Genomic DNA, 18,414 nt, shown 5'->3' on the forward strand with positions numbered 1-18,414 from the left:
TCGGCTAAATCCGGGGGGGGGGGGGGGGACACAAAAAAGAAAGGCTCACAAAGGCTAAAAAGAGAAGGAATAAGTTTAAAAAAATAACCCAAAACTGGGAGATTCTGTTAAGGTCTCCATAGGCACTTGGCAAAAGCGCAGAAGTAACTTGCAGTCACAATTTTGAAACTGAGAAAACATCTTGGGGAATGAAAGCAGATCCCAAGAAAGGGAATGGCCAATCAGAGCTCAGTAGTGAGCACCAGGGAGTGGTTATGGCCAGTAATGGGATTTAGGTTGAATTAATTCCACATAGGTGTAGTGTGTTAGTGAAGCCTGTATTGAATTTTTGAGCTGTTTGCAAACAATCTGACAGGAATTCCAGCATATGCATGAATAATACCAGTTTCTCGAGCACTTATTTTAATAGGACTTGGGGGGAAACTGTTGTATCCCTGTTATGTTTGTTTTCTTCACTCCCTTTTTTATGATTTAAATGGATTGCACATAACATGTAATGTTGTTTTTAGCACCGTGAGCAAAGAATGGAGCAAGAAAAAGAATTGTTACAGAATCAGAACACTTGGCTGAATGGAGAGCTGAAAACAAAAACAGATGAGATCCTGCATCTTGCACGGGAAAAAGGGAATGAAATTTTGGAGCTTAAGTGTAGCCTAGAGAACAAAAAAGATGAGGTAAAATAAATTAATTTCTTGCTTTAAATTTGTTTTTTGTTTTTTATAAGTCTTCAGTGATCATGATTTTTGTTTTTGGATTTTTTATTTTTTTTTGCTTGATTGAGAATCAGTCTCTTATCAAAATGGAGTATTTCCTTACTGCCTCTGCTAGAGTAGCTATCTGAGCTACAAATATCTGTGCAAAGATGGCAAGAGGGATACAAAATTTGCGGCTCTGTGTCATCTTGATGAAATAATTTTGTCAGTATCAGCTCCTGACAGGCATCCTGTTACTGCTAAAAACTGCAAAAGAAATCAATAGAAGCAGATGACTTCCAAGCCATTGGGATGGTGAAACTTGCTCTGGGTTTTATCCTGAACTGTAGGCCCGAAACAGATGGGCCAAAAATGCCACCTTCAGTGTCAGATGACGCATGCCCCTGAATCAGGCTGAAGCCACATCCCAAAACCTGGCCGCAAAAGGAGCACAACAAAGTTCTCCTTACTGACGGTCTGTTGTGGACCACGGTGGTGGCCAGCCCTGGGAACACAGTGTCTGGTCACCATGGTCCCGGACTGCTAAGGGCATGCTCACAGTTGGAATGACCAGAGGCCGCTCCAAGCTGGCCATCGGCTTGAGACCGTAAAGGAACTGTCAAATGTGCTGAATTGTTTTTGAGGATGTTCAGTACCTTGAATAGTTCCTTTTGAATTCAGACAGAAACCTGGATTTGGTGTTCCACCAAAACAGGCCACCAGTCACTCCTCAAAGTAGTTTCTCTCACTGTGTCCACTTTCCAACTTGTACACTACATTTCACTCTACAGAACACCAAAATGGCTAATCTCTTGACCAGTTGCACATACTTCAAAATAAAAGGAAAATTAGCTGAGAGGGGTGCCAGATTTATTTTTCAGAATTTTTTTCACTACCGGATTGAAGGAGTGTGCTTGTGTATATAAGACAGGGGAGCAAGTGCTTTCTACCATTGTAGTGCGCCATCTTAAAAAGTAGAAATGGCAAAAATGTAGTCAGGGCAAGCTAACATGAAAATAAAGCTAAATAGCAGAGCTGTTCAAAAGTGGTGGTCTGTGGAATGGGGTTGGTTGCAAGAGACCAACTCCTTGTCATGCTGAGTTTCTAGGAAGCTAGGTGAATATTATAACAATATGGCATCAGTCCCTGCCACAATGAGGAAAAATATTTAGTCTTCTCCATTAAATAGTTTGGTAAGCACTCTTGTGAAGGGTTAAACATTTGAGTCTTTGTAGTTTAGTTGGAAAATATGACTGCATAGTGACATGAGAGAGGCTCCTAAAAGTTTGAATGGTTTGTGGAGACTTACTTTTTTCCCTTCCTCTTTCACATTACCACTTCATAAAATCAAGAATCATGCTAGATCTTACTAGGTATTTTTAGTATCAAAATGCCATTCTTTGGTGCACGTTCATGTACCTTAGGAATATAAAAAGAGGTGTGCTGCATCAAACCAAAGTTTCTGTTGATGTGATGGTTAACCAGCCTAAGCCAAGCTCAAAAGCAAAACATGAGTACGATTTTGTCTTTCTCTCAATTTTCCTATCATCTGATATTCATAAGCATTTTGCATCTCCTACCAGAAATTATATAAATTGATTATGACTGGTAACTGTTGATAGTCTTATCTTATATGACACTGTATAAACAGACTTTGCCAAGTTTGCTGATTTTACTTGCTAATTCTGTAATACAACTATGCACTATGGGAAGTATTTCCTTTCATTTCATGATTTGTGGACAAAATTATTTTATGTAATATGCTGCTGTAGCATCTGGTGACCCCAGGTTTAGTTAAAAGGGATTTAGACAAAAAACTGATTCAATTTATCCATGAGTCAATGTATATAATATGTATGTAAGTTCTGTATGGAACCATCCCCTTCTCTGAGGAGAGTGGCGAAAGGCAAGAACTTAGTCTGTCCTGGGAGCGCATAGAAGAAGCACCAACCCCCTCTACTCTCTCAGCATTCAGACTTTAGTGTGAGCATAAATAGTTATGCCTGCCAGAATTTTGTAAGTTCTTTGGTATTGTTTTGCTTCATCCTTTGCATCCTTTGTTGCAAAGTTTTACCCTTGACTTATCAATGGGTCATATCAAAATCCATAATTTTGACCTCCAAATTGCCCTTAAGTTATATGTGAGCTTATCTTGTAGTCAAGTATATACAGAATTTAAGTCTTGATATTCCAGAGGCTTTAATCATGATTTTCATCTACTTTTGCATAGGTTTCCAGGCTGGAAGAGCAAGTCAGTGGACTTAAGCAGTCCAATGAAAATCTGCAGAAACATGTGGAAGATCTTTTAGTGAAACTGAAAGAGGTAAACATTATTTCTGTTGCTTTGATTTCCACTACTGACAATATCGTAACAATATTTGAAGGGGTTTTATGCTTGTTGTTGCTTTTACTTTCCCATATGGCTTCAGCCATGTCCTGTAAAGTTCAGTGAAATTTACTTCTGAGCAAACATAGGTACACTTGGCTCAGGCGTCCTAGGCTGCAATTCAGTACAGTCGGCCCTTCTTATACACAGATTTTTATACACTGATTCAAGCATCCACAGTTTGAAAATGTTCCAAAAAAGTATAAATTTCAAATATCAAACCTTGATTTTCCATTTTTATAAGTGACACAATTTTGCTATGTCATTATATTTAATGGGACTTGAGCATCCACGGATTTTATTATGCACGGGGGATCTTGGAACCAAACCCTAGCATATAACAAGGGTCCTCTGTAATCCCTTTGTAGGTGTTGTGAAGAAGACCCTACTACTTCTCCTTACTAATGTTTCAAAAGATGCACACTCTCTTTTAACTGCCACCAAAATTTCACTTTTGTGACAGTGGGTCCCCAAACTTGAGCAGACCCTTTTTAAAACTCTGGTTCACAATAGTCGCGTGGAAATAATTTATACTGCAGACAAGCCTTTTAATAAAATAAAATAAAATAGGAACTTTATTATACAGAAAATTTAAACAGTTATTATTTGAACTGATTTGAAATAAACAGTTGTGGGTTCAGGCACTTGTTATTTCTTAGAAGTTTCTTTGTTGCAAATGTTAAACACTCTACAGAGTAACACTGTTACTCTGAAGATGGCAGCCACAGATGCTGGCGAAACGTCAGGAATGAACTCTTCTAAAACATGGCCACATAGCCCGAAAAACCCACAAACAAATATGGATGCTGGCCATGAAAGCCTTCGACTTCACGCTGTTACTAGACTTCAAGGACACTGACTCTGTCCTTCCTGCCTACTTTCCTAAGCCTACACACAAATAGTATTGCCACTCAGACTAATTATAATAACTCTCTCAACTAGAGTCGCTCTCTGGTTAAAAGTCCCTCACTCTAGACTATAACCAAGGTCCCCTCTGGAACAGACCCTGTCTTTCCCTGGAACCCTTCCTATAACTGTCCTTCTCTGGACCAGGCAGTTTCCTAAGTGTCCAATCCCAACTGCCACACGGAATCTTTAACTTTCCCCAGCCAAAATCTTATTGCCTGACGGCACCTGGATCATCATTGACTTGTACTTTCCCCGTCCAATTTTGTCTTTTCTCTATAGGTGTCTCAAGTACAAACACTCCATGAGCAAAGTAATAGAGAAGTGCTCTTGGAGGGGCAAACTTAACCACAGATACTGCAGCAGTTATTTTTCAACATTAGAACTCTGATGTTGATAAAAAGATCAGGGCTGTGCCAAGAAACTTTCTAGGAGAGACTTTGGGTGGACAGACTATGGAACGCATAGCCTTCCCAGTCCCTCTTCTTATCCTCCAGACTGACATATGATCTGCAGGTGGCAATTGTCTCCCACTGTTTGACTTGAAGGCAGTTCATTAACAAATTTTAAAATGGAGATGCAGTTTCTTTGGATTCATTGGAGGAATTATTCCCCCTCTTGACATCAGTAGGTAGAATTGCTCTGTTACTGAGATATCTAGAGATTTTTTACAAGAAATGCAGTGAAAGTGTTCATGGCATATCCATCCAGATATGGCAGCATTTGGAAAATACACTGAAACATTTGAATTTATGAAATGAAATGGTCTGGTATAAGTTTAGTTTTGAAAGCTATTCCACTATGATATCAAAAAGTTGAGGATTTTACCCTTTATTCCATATCAAATGTAGTGGATTTTTAATGCTTATCTGTTAGTACTGAACTGCTTTTGTGATGTAAATATTTCTTGGTTCTTTATTGTTTGTGTATTGACTGCAGGCAAAAGAACAGCAAGCTGGTATGGAAGAAAGATTCCATAATGAATTAAATGCCCATATCAAGTTGTCTAATTTATACAAGGTATGATATCAAACACTGCAGCAGTTGGTCTTTTCTTCTTAAATGTACAGTACACCCTTCCCATCTGCAAGGGGTTGGTTTCATCCCCCCATGCAGATGAGAAAAAGTATGCATGCTCAAAACCCATTGTAGTCAGTGGGCGGCAACACATGGGCAGCCATGTCAGTGTGGTGCCATTGACAATAATGGGATGAGGCATGCTGCAAAAACCTGAGTCTGTGGGTGTCTAGCTAGCTCGCCAATATGGTGGACCCACTGCATTTACAGATATTTGTGCTGCAGTTGGAATTATTCATAAGTGCTATCTTGTGATAACATCTGTGAAAGCTAAAGCTTTTAGCAGTGCAATCCTGTATATATCTGTTTAGAAGTAACAAGAACTAATTTGAGTAAGTATTACACAGAAGCATCTGGTAGAGCTATTCCATGTGGTACAAAAAATATTTGCCTAAAAAAATACTTTGTAGCCGTTGCAGACCACCATATTGAATTTATTAGGCATTTTGAGGGCAAGTTCATCTATTAACACTAAGGTTGAAATAAGTCCTAATGATTTGTCATGTGCACCATTTTATCTAATTTTCGGTTTCAGTGAGAGTATATGGCCAAGATGCTTTCAGCAGTGTAGCCAGCCTCATGTCTTCCTGACTGAATCCATCTTGGCTTATTGGAATTAGCAGCACGAGGCTAACAGTGAATCCAGGGGTTGTTGTTAATGCATCTATGTGAGGGGTGTTGACAGTTATCTTTCAGGAGGCAATTCTGCTCCTGAAAGAATCCTTTTCAGACCCAGACATTTTTAACTTATGCTGTCTGTTTACACATGTTTGACCAGGTTGCTTGGGAAGGTGACTGTTCTGTTAACTGTAAAGGCTCTTGGAAGTCAAATATTATCTAGACTAACTTCATTTTGTTCTGGCCTGATTTTGGGGCAGAAATTGCTTTGGCTACCCTGATGGATGATCTTTATCAAGAGATGAAGTAATGTAACTCAGTTGCTCCTCCTCAATTTCCCAACAGCTTTTGGTAACAGCTATTATGGCTTCTCTCTGTACTGGCTCCTTGAGGTTTGAGTAAATGTCACTTTCTTTACATTTTTACATTTTTACTCCTACTTCCTCAGTTCTATAGAGCGACTACTGAATTGTGTCTCTGCCCCTTGATGAAAAACTGTGGGGTTGTACATGTTACAATCTGCTTCCAATCCATGTTAATATGTATACAAAGCCATTGTGAGTCTTAAGAACATTTGGGATTGGGTGTCATCAGTATGCAGGTGACACTCAGTTCTATCTTTCTGGTACATCAGACATAGGTGAAGCTGTGCAGAACCTGAACTACTGGAAGCAGTGGTGGGCTAGATGCGTACTACTCAAACTCAGATTGAATCTTGGACAAATGGAGGTTATGGGGTAGTTTATCGGTCCTAGATATAGTTGCAGATTATTCCTCTGCATTTCAGTTTCATGCATAAGCCACAATGAGCTTTGGTGGCCACAATATGGAATGCTAACTCTAACCACAGTTAGATTTTTCAGCTTTCCACTTTTAGCTGGGAGATTTGGTTTTTTTAGCATAAACATTGTACCCTGCCTTACTTTTGAGGTGATTTATATTAATCAGTCAATCAATCTTAAGAATTTGAAACCATTTTCAGATTCTAATTTAATATAATTGATTATAAGGTTGATACTGAAATGATGGTCAGTTTTCTAGCATAGAATTAGATTAATAGAATCTCAGCTTTCAGCATTATTACTGAGAGAAATCTTAGAGCCGGATTTATGTTATATAAATATCTGTGACTTTTGTACACTTCTCCACTTCATGGGGCTTCAGAAAGTACCATTTTATGTTGCTCATCCATCTGCAGTTCTGGTCAGTTTGTTTATATATTTGATTATGTGTTGCATATTCATTGTGTTTAGAGTGCTGCTGATGACCTGGAGGCAAAAAGCAATGAGTTGACTCAAGCTGTAGATGAACTGCACAAACTCCTGAAAGAGGCAGGTGAAGGTAAGGAATGAACTTGAAGAAGAAAAGATTTCTGTATTTTTAATATTGTTGAATCCTGAATAATTTTTTTGTTTTCAGATTGGGATATGTTGCTTTTCCCCCCTTTCTTCTTTTTTTAATTTTTTGCGGGGGGGGGGGGGGGGGAATACATATTCTGGCTAAATGTAACCTCATTAGTTTAAAACCCAACACTGGATTAAAAATCACAAATCTGAGCAACAAAGCAAAAAGAAATGCAAATGTGTCTAATTAATGAAAAACACTGATTCATCAGTCAGCCTTTGATTCATATCAGGCTATTTTCAAAAGAGATTATTTACACAGCTTTGGGTGGAGGCGGAGGGCTGTTACTTGATCCATTCAGCAAGCTGTTCCTTGCCAAAATAATTGTTTCATTTATGTTACTAAATGAGACTGTATTAACCATCACCCAGCAGTATCTGAAATATCTGGAAAATTAACGGGTAGTACTATGGCATTCTACAGAACATGCTCAGTAGTTCTTGGAAATGTTTTTTCTTCTGCCATTCTCAGCTAACAAAGAAGCGCAGGATCGTTGCACTGAGATGGAACAGTCAAAGGCTGCAATGGAAAAAGAACTGAAGGAAAAGATTAGCAAGCTGGAGAAGGAGCTGGACAATGCAAACGATTTGATTTCAGCCACCAAGCGTAAAGGTCTACTAACACCTAGTGTACACATCCTGTATCAGTGTGAGGGATTTAGTATTAAAGGAACATTAGATCAGTTTATATGCCCTGAAATTTGACACAATTATATCTCACCCTCTTTTTGAATTAAATTACTTTTGTGTTATAATGAATATATGAAATATGTAGAATAGGTGATTTCTCCTTTTTAAAGGTTGTTTGTAGGATATAGTCACAGTTTTGTAAAGCTATCTTGTCTCCCTTTTTTTTTTATGTCTACACTTCAGTGATGTCAATCTGTGATTTTATCACATGTTTGGAAAGAGATTAACCAAAGTGCAGAAACATACTCAGACATTGGAACTAGAAATATGTAGTTGTATAGTAGGGTCATTCTCTGGGTTACACAACTGTATAACAAGTAAGTTTGCTCATGCTTCAATAACCTGTGGTTAATAGCTATCTCTGCCCCTCCAGATGCTTTGGACAAAAATTCTTAACTCTTACCAATGGCCATGGACTGATGTGGGTTGTACCTGAAAGCAGCTGAAGGGGCAAAGGTTTTTCCATCCTGGTATAGTTTGTCATCCAGATGCAGCTAGTATATTCATTAAAATATGTACATGTAACTGGAAGCATTTGTATGTGCTAAGTTTACTGTACTGGTGATCACTTTTAGAAACCATGTGTTACTGCATTTGTCTTTTCTAGGAGCTGTTCTTTCAGAGGATGAGCTGGCAGCAATGTCTCCTACAGCTGCTGCAGTAGCAAAAGTGGTAAAGCCTGGCATGAAATTAACTGAGGTAGGAATCTTGTAGACAGTACATATGTTGGACTATGACTCCCTTCACTTGACACCATAGCTTATGTTAGCTATGCCTGATGGGAGTTGCAGTCCAAAAACACCTGAAGGGTTCTAAATTCCTAACCACTTTGTTAATAGTTTCTTTTTAAGTTTCTTACTAAATTTTAAAACCAGATTTTGGTGATTGCTTGTAAAGATTAAAAGCTTTCTTTTTATAATGTCAGTTAAGAAAATGGCAAAGAAAAGATACATGTCAGTTGCAAACTTACTCTAGTTTTCCAGTATGCATGTCCCATTAAGTTAAGCAAGACATCCTATTCACACATATGAATGAGTGCTGTTTTTGACAGACATTTTCAGTTATTGAAAATAAACATTCATGATTCCTGTGGAAATCAGCCTATTGTCACAAAGTATATGTTACTTTTCCTGGATAATTGACTCACTGCTGGTGTAAAGCAGTGCTTCTTAAGCTATCTGATGTGGTGATCCAGCAATTTTTTTCTCCAAAGGAACCACCAGCAAGGAACCTATTTGTGTCTATTGACTACCACTGTTTCTTTTCTGGAAGCTCACGGTCGACCAGCATTAATAGCTCTGGGGCAAAGAGATCTTCTGAACAATTTATCTGACTCCCCCCCCCCACACACACACACACCTTCTCTCTTGTCGCTAGCCATATTGTTTTCTCTTGTGTTTTTGATCTCCTTTACATCAAGTACTCCATGTAGCTAGGGAGCTGTATGTGACGGTTTTACATAAGTTAAGCTTGTTCTATGAATTCCACCAAAAATATTACAATAAAATAGTAATACACATATTGGAAATAGGATACAGCATCTGAAAATATGTTGTCCTTAGGCCAGTCTTCATTAGATAACATGCTGAATTATTCTTTGTATGCTTTTGGTCTTTCACAACAGCTGTACAATGCATATGTAGAAGCTCAAGATCAGCTGTTGCTGGAAAAACTGGAGAATAAAAGGATTAATAAGTACTTGGATGAAATAGTGCAAGAAGTAGAAGCCAAAGCACCCATTTTGAAACGCCAGCGTGAAGAATATGAACGATCACAAAAAGCTGTAGCAAGTCTTTCTGCTAAACTTGAGCAAGCTATGAAGGTTGGTGTGAAACTTACCTGATTCACATTATAAATATCCTCTATCTTAAAAGTACAAGTTATGTTGCTTTGCATTTTAACCTGGCAAGATGTCAAATGCACAAGTTTAGTTTCTGTAAAATATCCTAATATAATGTCCTACATATTCTCATTCACTTACTATCATGGAAGCTAAACATGGTCAGCTCTAGTTAGTACTTGCATGGGAGACTCGCAGTGAAATTCAGGTGCTGTAGGCTATATTTAACTGGCAAAACTATTTCTGGTTATTCATTGCTTAAGAAGAACCCTATGGGATTCATAGCTTTGCCATAAGTTGACAGGTGACTTGAAGGCAGCACATGCACACACAGCAATAGCAGCTTCATTTATATACCACTTCATACAACCTAAACAGTCTCTAAGCTGTTTACAACTGTAAACTAATATCTTTGATCCTGTTGTATGTTCCTAGTCATAGGCTAGGTTGGTCTCCACAACATGAGGAACGACTTAGGGAGCTGGTGATGTTTCACCTGGAGAAAAGAAGGTTAAGAGGTGATATGATAGCCCTGTTTAAATATTTGAAGGGATGTCATATTGAGGAGGGAGCAAGCTTGTTTTCTGCTGCTCCAGAGACCAGGACCTGGAACAATGAATGCAAGCTACAGGAAAAGAGATTCCACCTCAACATTAGGAAGAACTTCCTGACAGTAAGGGCTGTTCAACAGTGGAACACACTCCCTCGGAGAGTGATGGAGTCTCCTTCTTTGGAGGTCTGGATGACCATCTGTCAGGGATGCTTTGATTGAGAGTTCCTGCATGGCAGGGGGCTGGACTGGATGGCCCTTGTGGTCTCTTCCAACTCTATGATTCTACGTAGATCCTTTTTATAGAATACCCTTCTTTCTGTGCACAGTATGTGAAGCTGCTTACTTTTCTGGTACTCCACATGCCTCTTTTCAGTGTGCCTTACTTGCTGATATTTTTTCTTGGTCAACTGTTCTGATTTTAGTTACTGGTTTTATTAATTGTTTTAGCATTGTTCTGTGTAAAGTGATGTACCAGTAAGAAACAAAAGTACTATTGGTTTACTGTAAAGACTGTAATTGAGGAGGCATATTTGTCCTATTGCTATTATTATTTTTGATAAATTGGTTGAATGTCAGTTAATTTGAGATACAGAGACTGAGTGAATTTTATTTGCAGGAAATTCAACGCTTGCAAGATAATGCTGATAAAGCAAACAAGCAAGCTTCTCAGCTTGAGAGAGAAAACCAGAGGCTTGAGAACCAAGTCAGAGATCTTTCACAACAGGTTAGTTCTGGGGGTTTAACTGGACATTACAGAGCTCACACAACCACTTTTTTAACTTTCTAGAGGGCTGTGGTACGTTATCACAAATACAGTTTTGGGCAACTGGAAGTAATAGTGTGTTGTTTCTAGTCACCTTTCATAGTGAGGAGTTGGATTGTATAGACATGGGAACTTCCATCAGTATTTTACAGCCTACAGAAGGGATTCCAAGCGTGTGTGTGTATCAGCTGAAAAAAATGTGATTGCCATGTTTTGGGTGAGGTTAGTGCAGATCCCAATGGCCACATTGGATTCCTATAAGGCCACATGATTCCTAGCCCTGCCTTATAATAAGGAGAGTGGAGGAGGAAAACTGGCTGTGAAATGGAAAGATGGGATCATTCCCCCCAAATTATGTGTTATGTTAGATGTTCCCCTAGCAACTCACTACTCAAGAGAAGCATGAAGCACATATGAAGACAAAGTTTAACAAGAAATATACCAATGAAGTTGCATTTATCTGATGTTCCCTACTTTCAAAGCAAATCTCCAGATTTTTCCTATATTATGAGAGTGTCATATGTCAAAATAATAAATGGTTGGGTGACAAAGGATTCCTTTTTAAAAAATTTCAATGTGAGGTCAGGGAAGAATCTGATAAGCTAGTGTTTTTGCTATTAAACTGAGCCAGTGTCAGGTAGCGATTTGAGCATTAGAGTGCAACTGTAGAGACCAGGGTTTGATTCCTTTCTTGGCCATGGAAACCTATAGCTGACACACTCTCAGTCCCAGAATACCCTGAGATAGGTTTGCCTTAGGTTCGTCATATGTCAAAAACGACTTGAAGGCACATAACATCTCCTTTGTAAGGAGAACGCATTGATATTGTATTCTCAGGATGACAGGGTATATCAATCCATCTCCAATGTGTTCTTTCCCCATGCACTGACAGCGAGGCAGGAATCCAATTCTTTTTCTGTTAATTCTCTTGGCAACCTAACACCTTCTCTTCAGTTTTATCTTTCCTGCCATATTGACCAGTCGAGGATAACCCCTCTCCTTCAAAATTATACAGGCAGGTTAAAATAGAACATTAATTAAGAAAAATTGATCACAGCAAAAACACCCCACGAGACTGTGACAAACTGAGGCTCTGGAGAGAAGAACTTAAAAGGGACATTTCTCTCATTAAGTGAGAGTGAATCAGATGAAATAGCCACTGAAACCAAGTCTGAGAAAGAATCCAGGCAGACACCAGGCTCAACTGGCAGCTCAATGGACAAACAAAGGAGAATAGAGTCTGGGCAGAGGCCTGGATCTAACCCCTTAAAAACAGTAGCAGAAGAACTACAAACAGTGAAAAGAAAACTAGAGAGCAGCCAAATGGCCTGTTACAGACTGCCAAAATATAGCTGCTTCAGGTCTCTTTGGAGGTATGCTGTTTAAATGATGCATGCATCCTAAGAATCCGGAAGCTGCACCAAAGCTGCACTCCAGTGCTTAGGAATGGAGTGTGGCTTTGGCACGACCTCCAGACTCTTAGGACCCATGCATCATTTAAATAGCATACCTCCAAAGAGACCCGAAGCAGCTTTATTTTGACAGTCTGTAACAGGCCAAAGAGAAGAAAACTTACCCAAAATATGGAAGTTAACAGGAGAGGCATCAGTTAAACTGTGCTCTGATTCCAGCTGCTATTTTGAAGCTCAGGACACAGATAATGTGAGCCGCGATTTGGGGTGGAGAAAGGTCAGCTGATGAAAGGGCTGAGCCAGCAAGCAGCCAGGCAGCAAGCAAGCTTCTTAAAGCAAAATCCAAGCTAAAATAATTGAAACCAAAACAAACAGTAAGTAATGAATAGGATCCTGAGAACACAGAAATGTTTGCTGATAAGCAGAACCATATAAATATTATGACAAGCCTATTCCAAATGTTTAAAACAGCAAATACAGTTAAACAAAAACAAAAACAGGGCTTGTTAAGGAAACTGAGGAGAAGGGGTTAGGGTCCCAACAGAATTAACAGAAAAAGAACAGGACTCCGGCCTCTCAGTTGATGCATGTGGGAAAAACCCATTGGAGGTGGATTGATTCCTCTGACCGTTTACGGTTAATACAACTTCCCATTTTCTTTCTCTAATCTGCAAATATATGTCTTTCTTCAATCATCAAATATATGCCTAAGCTATTTAAAAAACAGAATTGAGATATCATTTAAACAGGTTCAGAAAGAAAATGAGATTCATTTGTGCCAAATAATGTACCCAAAATTGGAATAAAATCTGGAAATTCTCTGTGCTGGCCATATCTTTTAGATTTGGAGGATCAAAAAATATATGTATATCAAAAATATGTGTTATGTGTTGGTTTAGGAACTTGGGTTCTTGATGTACAACATTGGGAATTATAGTTCTATAGTAGGAATAATCTGTTTTCCCTTTCCAAGATAAGAGTGCTTTTGATGGAACTTGAAGAAGCTCGAGGCAATCATGTCATCCGTGATGAAGAAGTGAGCTCTGCTGATATCAGCAGCTCTTCTGAAGTAATAACCCAGCATCTGGTCTCCTACAGAAACATTGAGGAACTCCAGCAGCAAAATCAGCGCCTCTTGGTAGCTCTTCGAGAGCTGGGTGAGGCTAAAGAGAAAGAGGAGCAAGAAGCCACTTCATCTAAGTATGTTCCCCTTTGTCACTTGGTGGAAAAGATCAGAAACAAATTTCTAGGCTATTTGCTTTGTTCTAATATAAAAATGTCATTTGCTGAATTACTCAACTTCATGCAGGTTAGAAACCCAGTGATTATGATCTTTATTTATGCCCTGCCATTTCCCAAAAATTGGGTCTCAGTTTCCAATTTTAAACAAGTACAATAGAGCTTAAAGCATACAAAGCTTCATATTAAAATAGAATAAACTATTCACAATATTTCCTTCATGCCATCTGCATTCTCTCCAATCCTTTTTCTCATTGATCTCCCTCCATGGCTGCTCATTCTGCCTTTCTCTGTGCTCAGTCCTGCACTCTTGGGCAGCAGAACCTTTTCTTTCTCTTTTTTGCTTTCTTTTAAGAGTTCACAAAGCCAGCAGAGTGAAGCAGAAAGTAGTGTGTGGTGTGTATAATTCTTTTTTAAACAAAAAATAAGCCCGATGTATACCCATCATACTCATGACAAATTTCAGAGGTCCACTTTTTGTGATCTTGAAGCTATGATGAAGACAGACATACAAAAAGTTTTTTGTGGGTTTTTCGGACTATGTGGCCATGTTCCAGAAAAGTTACTTCCTGACATTTCTCCAGCATCTGTGGCTAGCATCTTCAGAGAATGCTTTGCCTGGAAAAAAGTGGGTATATATATACTGTGTGAGCCTGGGAATGCAGGAGTGATTTGCATGTGTATTGTTCTGTGCTGATGGCCGACCTCAGGCTGGGAGGCTAATGCAAAAGAGTATTAATGTCTGCTAATTGGTGATCATTATCTGCTGGGAAAGCCCCTGACTGAATCGTTTCCCATTTCCATTTGCTGAGTCCTTATTTTGCTATTCCTCAGGACTGGTAGCCAAATTTTGTTCACTTTAAGGGTTTCTTCTTTCCGATTGAAATTGTCCAGGTGTTTGTGGATTTCAGTGGCTTCCCTGTGGACCCTGACATGGTAGTGGAAGAAACTTTTCTGGAAAATGGCCACATAGCCCGAAAAACCCACAAAAATCTATGGATGCTGGTGTGGGCGGGGCTGGAGGGGCCGGTTGCATTATGGGAGCAAGGAATGAAATTTCTTCCCACGTGGGAAACAAACTTTCCACCAGCATGGGTTTGCAGCAACAGTAATGCCTTTATTGGCAACAAGTCCAGAAACAAAATAAACAGGCAACGGAAAACAAGTGCCTTAAGGTTCCTTTCACCCCAGTCTTTTAAGTCAGATTCCACCGGCCTCAGCGTCTAGGTCCGCCAGGGCGTCTCCGCCTCGCCTTCCACCCGAGTGCTTCTCCAGGGCCTCCCTGTCTGCCTTCTCCCAAGTCTGAGGCTGTGGTCCCTGTTCCCAAGCCTCGCCTTTCGGGTCCCACCATTCACCTTCCAGACTCCCTTGTTCTCGGCGACGCCAGTCCCCTTCTCCTGGGTAACTGAAGTCTCCTTCTACTCGAGGGTCCACTAGCGCCACCGCCTCATGTGGCCCTGGCCTCCGAGGCTGGCCTTTCCTACCAGGGAGACAGGCCTTCCCACCCTCTGTGGGCTTTGCGTCACCTTTCCTGCTCTCCACTCGACCGCCTCACCGCGACCCCCTCTTCCGCGTCTTCTCCCTCTCCCCGCGCACGTTCTCTCCTCCCCCTTTATAGGGGCTTGAAGCCCCACCTTCCCTTCTCCTGACCCCTCCCCCGGGGTTCCTTCCCTCCTTTCCTCCACCTGGTCCTCCTCAGCCCTCCCAACTCTCCCATGCTCTGTCTCTACCTCACTACAGCTGGCCATGAAAGCCTTTGACTTTACATACAGACATACAAAAACATAGACATGCACCTCTTTGATTTTGGTATTTAAGATTTTAATAACAGAATCCAAAAGTGCTGTATTCTTCTATTCTTTATTGTTTAAAAGGTTGTCATTCATGGGATGGCATGTAGGATCAGTCCATGACTGATGGGTTCTTCCCATGTCCCAGGAGTCTGTAGGAGTCAACATTTTTTTTTTAACTTTTTCTGTTTTGGTCAGTTATGTCCAATGAACTCCTGTCCTTCCCAGCCCATTTTTTCTGATCCTGCACACAACCATTCATGTTTGTCTTCCCAGCCAAATGACACCAGTAAATAGGAAAATTATGGATAAAGAGAGGAGGAGGAGAAGAAGAAGAAGAAGAAGAAGAAGAAGAAAAGGCAGCACAGGAAAAGGAAAAGAAAGGCCAAATAAATAAAACTGTCTCAGATAAATCAACAAGTATAAATGTGCCCCCCTCCCAGTGGCTGCTGACTTGCGAGTCTCTGAGGAGGGAAAGGCAATCGGATGTGGAAATATTTTTGTAACATCCAGTGAAAGCAAAATGGACGATGTGGAGCCACTAACGAGTCAGAGAGCTGCTGCAGTTAAACCAAAAAATAAAACTCCCTCTCCAAACAAAAATGTTTTAGATGAATGGAAGAAGGACAAGGAAAGAGGTAAAAGTAATAAGAATCCAATGGTCAGTAACGGAAATGAAAAATGGCCAGCCACACTACCAAAGTCGGTGCTGACCATTACAAACTGCTCAAGTAGGCAGCAGAATGTAGCGGCAGCTCCCAAAATAATTGCTCCAGATGCCATGTTGGAATGGCTGATTCCAAGCCAAAGCGAGGGACTGCCTCAGAAAGAAGCTCCACAGTCCATGTCTGCTCAGTTTTTCCAGTGACACAAGATGACGCAACAGAAGAGGGCAGAGAAAACAGCCTGCAATTAGGCAAAGTGAGCTCAACCACACTCAAGAATGAAACATATTAGACATAATACAGCTACTTTGTGCACATGTACAAAGAACGAGAGGAACAGAAACAAATGCCCCACAAATTGAGAAGCAGGAGGAAGAGGAAACAAGAAACTGAAACTCCATTCACTGATTGGGGATATAGTAGCAGAGGAATTTCAAGCCTTACTATCTAATAGACAAGAAAATACTAGAAAGGATATTGAAAAACAGGATGTACATAACCAAAATAAGCAACTGACAATAATTACAAAACAAAGGGCAACTGCATTTGACAACGAGTTAGTTTATAATTCATGAGCTGTATTCAAGGGCCAAAAAGGAAAGATGGAGGAGATGAAAGAATGAAGAATTTAAAAAGAAAGAGACAGAAAGAAATAGATAAGGAAGAAATACCAAGAAAGAGTTTAAAGAAAACTAAACACTTAGAAACACATGAATACTTACCGTATGTACTCGACTATAAGTCAAGAAATTTATGCCCCAAAATGGACTCCAAAATCATGGGTAGACATATATACTTTACAGTAAGTTAATACTGCTTATAAAGTTCCTAAAAGAAGTGCCCACCTTCCTCTGTAGCCAGGGATCTTTGATCAGCTCCCCATTTGAGTCCCCATATGCTTTCCTCCGTGTGTGTGTTATCCCTCACCCTTCCCTTGCAGCCAGAGCTAACAAAAAACTGCTGAGGCAAGGCACAGAGAGACAGAGTTTGCCCAGGCTTGTACCCTATTTCGCAAGCCATGAGCCTTGGAAATCCTGGGGTTGAAGGACAGAGAGAGAGGGGGGTCTGTACCCCGTTTTGCAATCCATGAGCTTGGAAATCCTGTGAGTGAAGGGGGGGGGGGAGAGAGAGAGAGGTCTGTACCCCCTTTTGCAAGCCGCAAGCCTTGGAAATCCTGGGGATGAAGGGCAGAGACCTCTTCAACCACCATGGCCTACTCAGTATCCAGTTCATTACTGGACATATGTGAAGCTGCAGGATGGAAAGAACCATCAACATTTATTAAGCATTATAAAATAGATAAATACCATTCTGCAAAGGCTGCATTTGGCAGGACAGTATTGCAGTCAGTTGTACCTAGCTGGGAAGCCCACTCTGAATAAATGGCTTGGGTATCAGTCATGGCTTGATCCTACATACCATCCCATGAATGAGAGGTTGTATTTACCATGAAGGTTCATTCATGGATGATATGAAGGATAAATCCACACCCATCCAAGAACAGATAGTACACAGACTAAAAATAAATGAATAGCAATAGTATGTAGAAATAGGGAGATGTAGTTTGATAATAAAACTGGCGGGAAAGGACAGGAGTTCAATGGACATAACTGACAAAAAAACAGCATTGACTCCTGCAGACCTGTTGGCACATGGGAAGAACCCATCAGTCATGGATTGATCCTTCATGCCATCCCTGAATACACCTTCATGGTAAGTACAATCTCTCAATCTTATCAGTTGCATCATTCTTCTAATTTAGAATTGTTGCAGAATCTTATTTCAAAAAAATTTAAAGGACTCTAATGTGGTGCATTACTTAGGCCCAGTACATACTGCCTGCAAAAGGTGGGCTGGAGCCATTTCTCTTTGCTGCATAGCGTTACCGCAACAACCAAATGGTGAGGTACCACTGCACAGCTGCGATGCAACAAAACACTGTAGGATGACGCTACGCAGCTGCGACATCACTAACACATGTAACATGTCGGTGGGGCCGCACAATCATGGTACCCCCCACACATACTAGGGTTAGGGAGCGTGCGGTTGGTGCGCACTCCCTAATCCTAGTATCGCCGGGAGCACGGCACATTTGGGTGGTCTGTACCGTGCCTTAGTTAACATAAAGAGAATAATCAAGAGAAGCTTTAAAAAATCTTGATACGCAGTGAAAATACCCAGGATTTTTTGGGTGGACATTTCTAAAAACATGGTTATATATACTATAAAAGGGGGCCTTGTTCATCTCCTATCCAAATTCAAAACTCTGATTTTCTAGTTCAACAGTCTTCTCAATTAGACCTCACAAGCTTTTTCTTTAAATTAAAATTCTTCTGTTGCCTATCATTAATGTATAAATTTGATGAAGTAAAATAGTTTT

At 40.2% G+C, this 18,414-nt stretch overlaps 1 protein-coding gene across 4 annotated transcripts in view; it reads left to right on the top strand.

The window, feature by feature from the left end:
• TPR (translocated promoter region, nuclear basket protein) overlaps positions 1–18,414 on the top strand; it is a 74,667-nt gene that overhangs the window by 17,172 nt on the left and 39,081 nt on the right. For all 4 annotated transcript variants that reach the window (XM_089515815.1, XM_089515816.1, XM_089515818.1 and 1 more), the window contains exons 6-14: positions 510–674; positions 2,923–3,015; positions 4,924–5,004; positions 6,933–7,020; positions 7,555–7,695; positions 8,380–8,471; positions 9,397–9,594; positions 10,782–10,889; positions 13,314–13,540. In XM_089515815.1, the coding sequence (XP_089371941.1) occupies positions 510–674; positions 2,923–3,015; positions 4,924–5,004; positions 6,933–7,020; positions 7,555–7,695; positions 8,380–8,471; positions 9,397–9,594; positions 10,782–10,889; positions 13,314–13,540 (1,193 nt within the window). The remainder of the gene's footprint in view (positions 1–509; positions 675–2,922; positions 3,016–4,923; positions 5,005–6,932; positions 7,021–7,554; positions 7,696–8,379; positions 8,472–9,396; positions 9,595–10,781; positions 10,890–13,313; positions 13,541–18,414) is intronic.

Source organism: Sceloporus occidentalis, unplaced genomic scaffold, assembly GCF_023333645.1.
Source record: "Sceloporus occidentalis isolate IW3139 unplaced genomic scaffold, rSceOcc1.0.p SCAF_3, whole genome shotgun sequence".
NCBI lineage: Eukaryota > Metazoa > Chordata > Lepidosauria > Squamata > Phrynosomatidae > Sceloporus > Sceloporus occidentalis.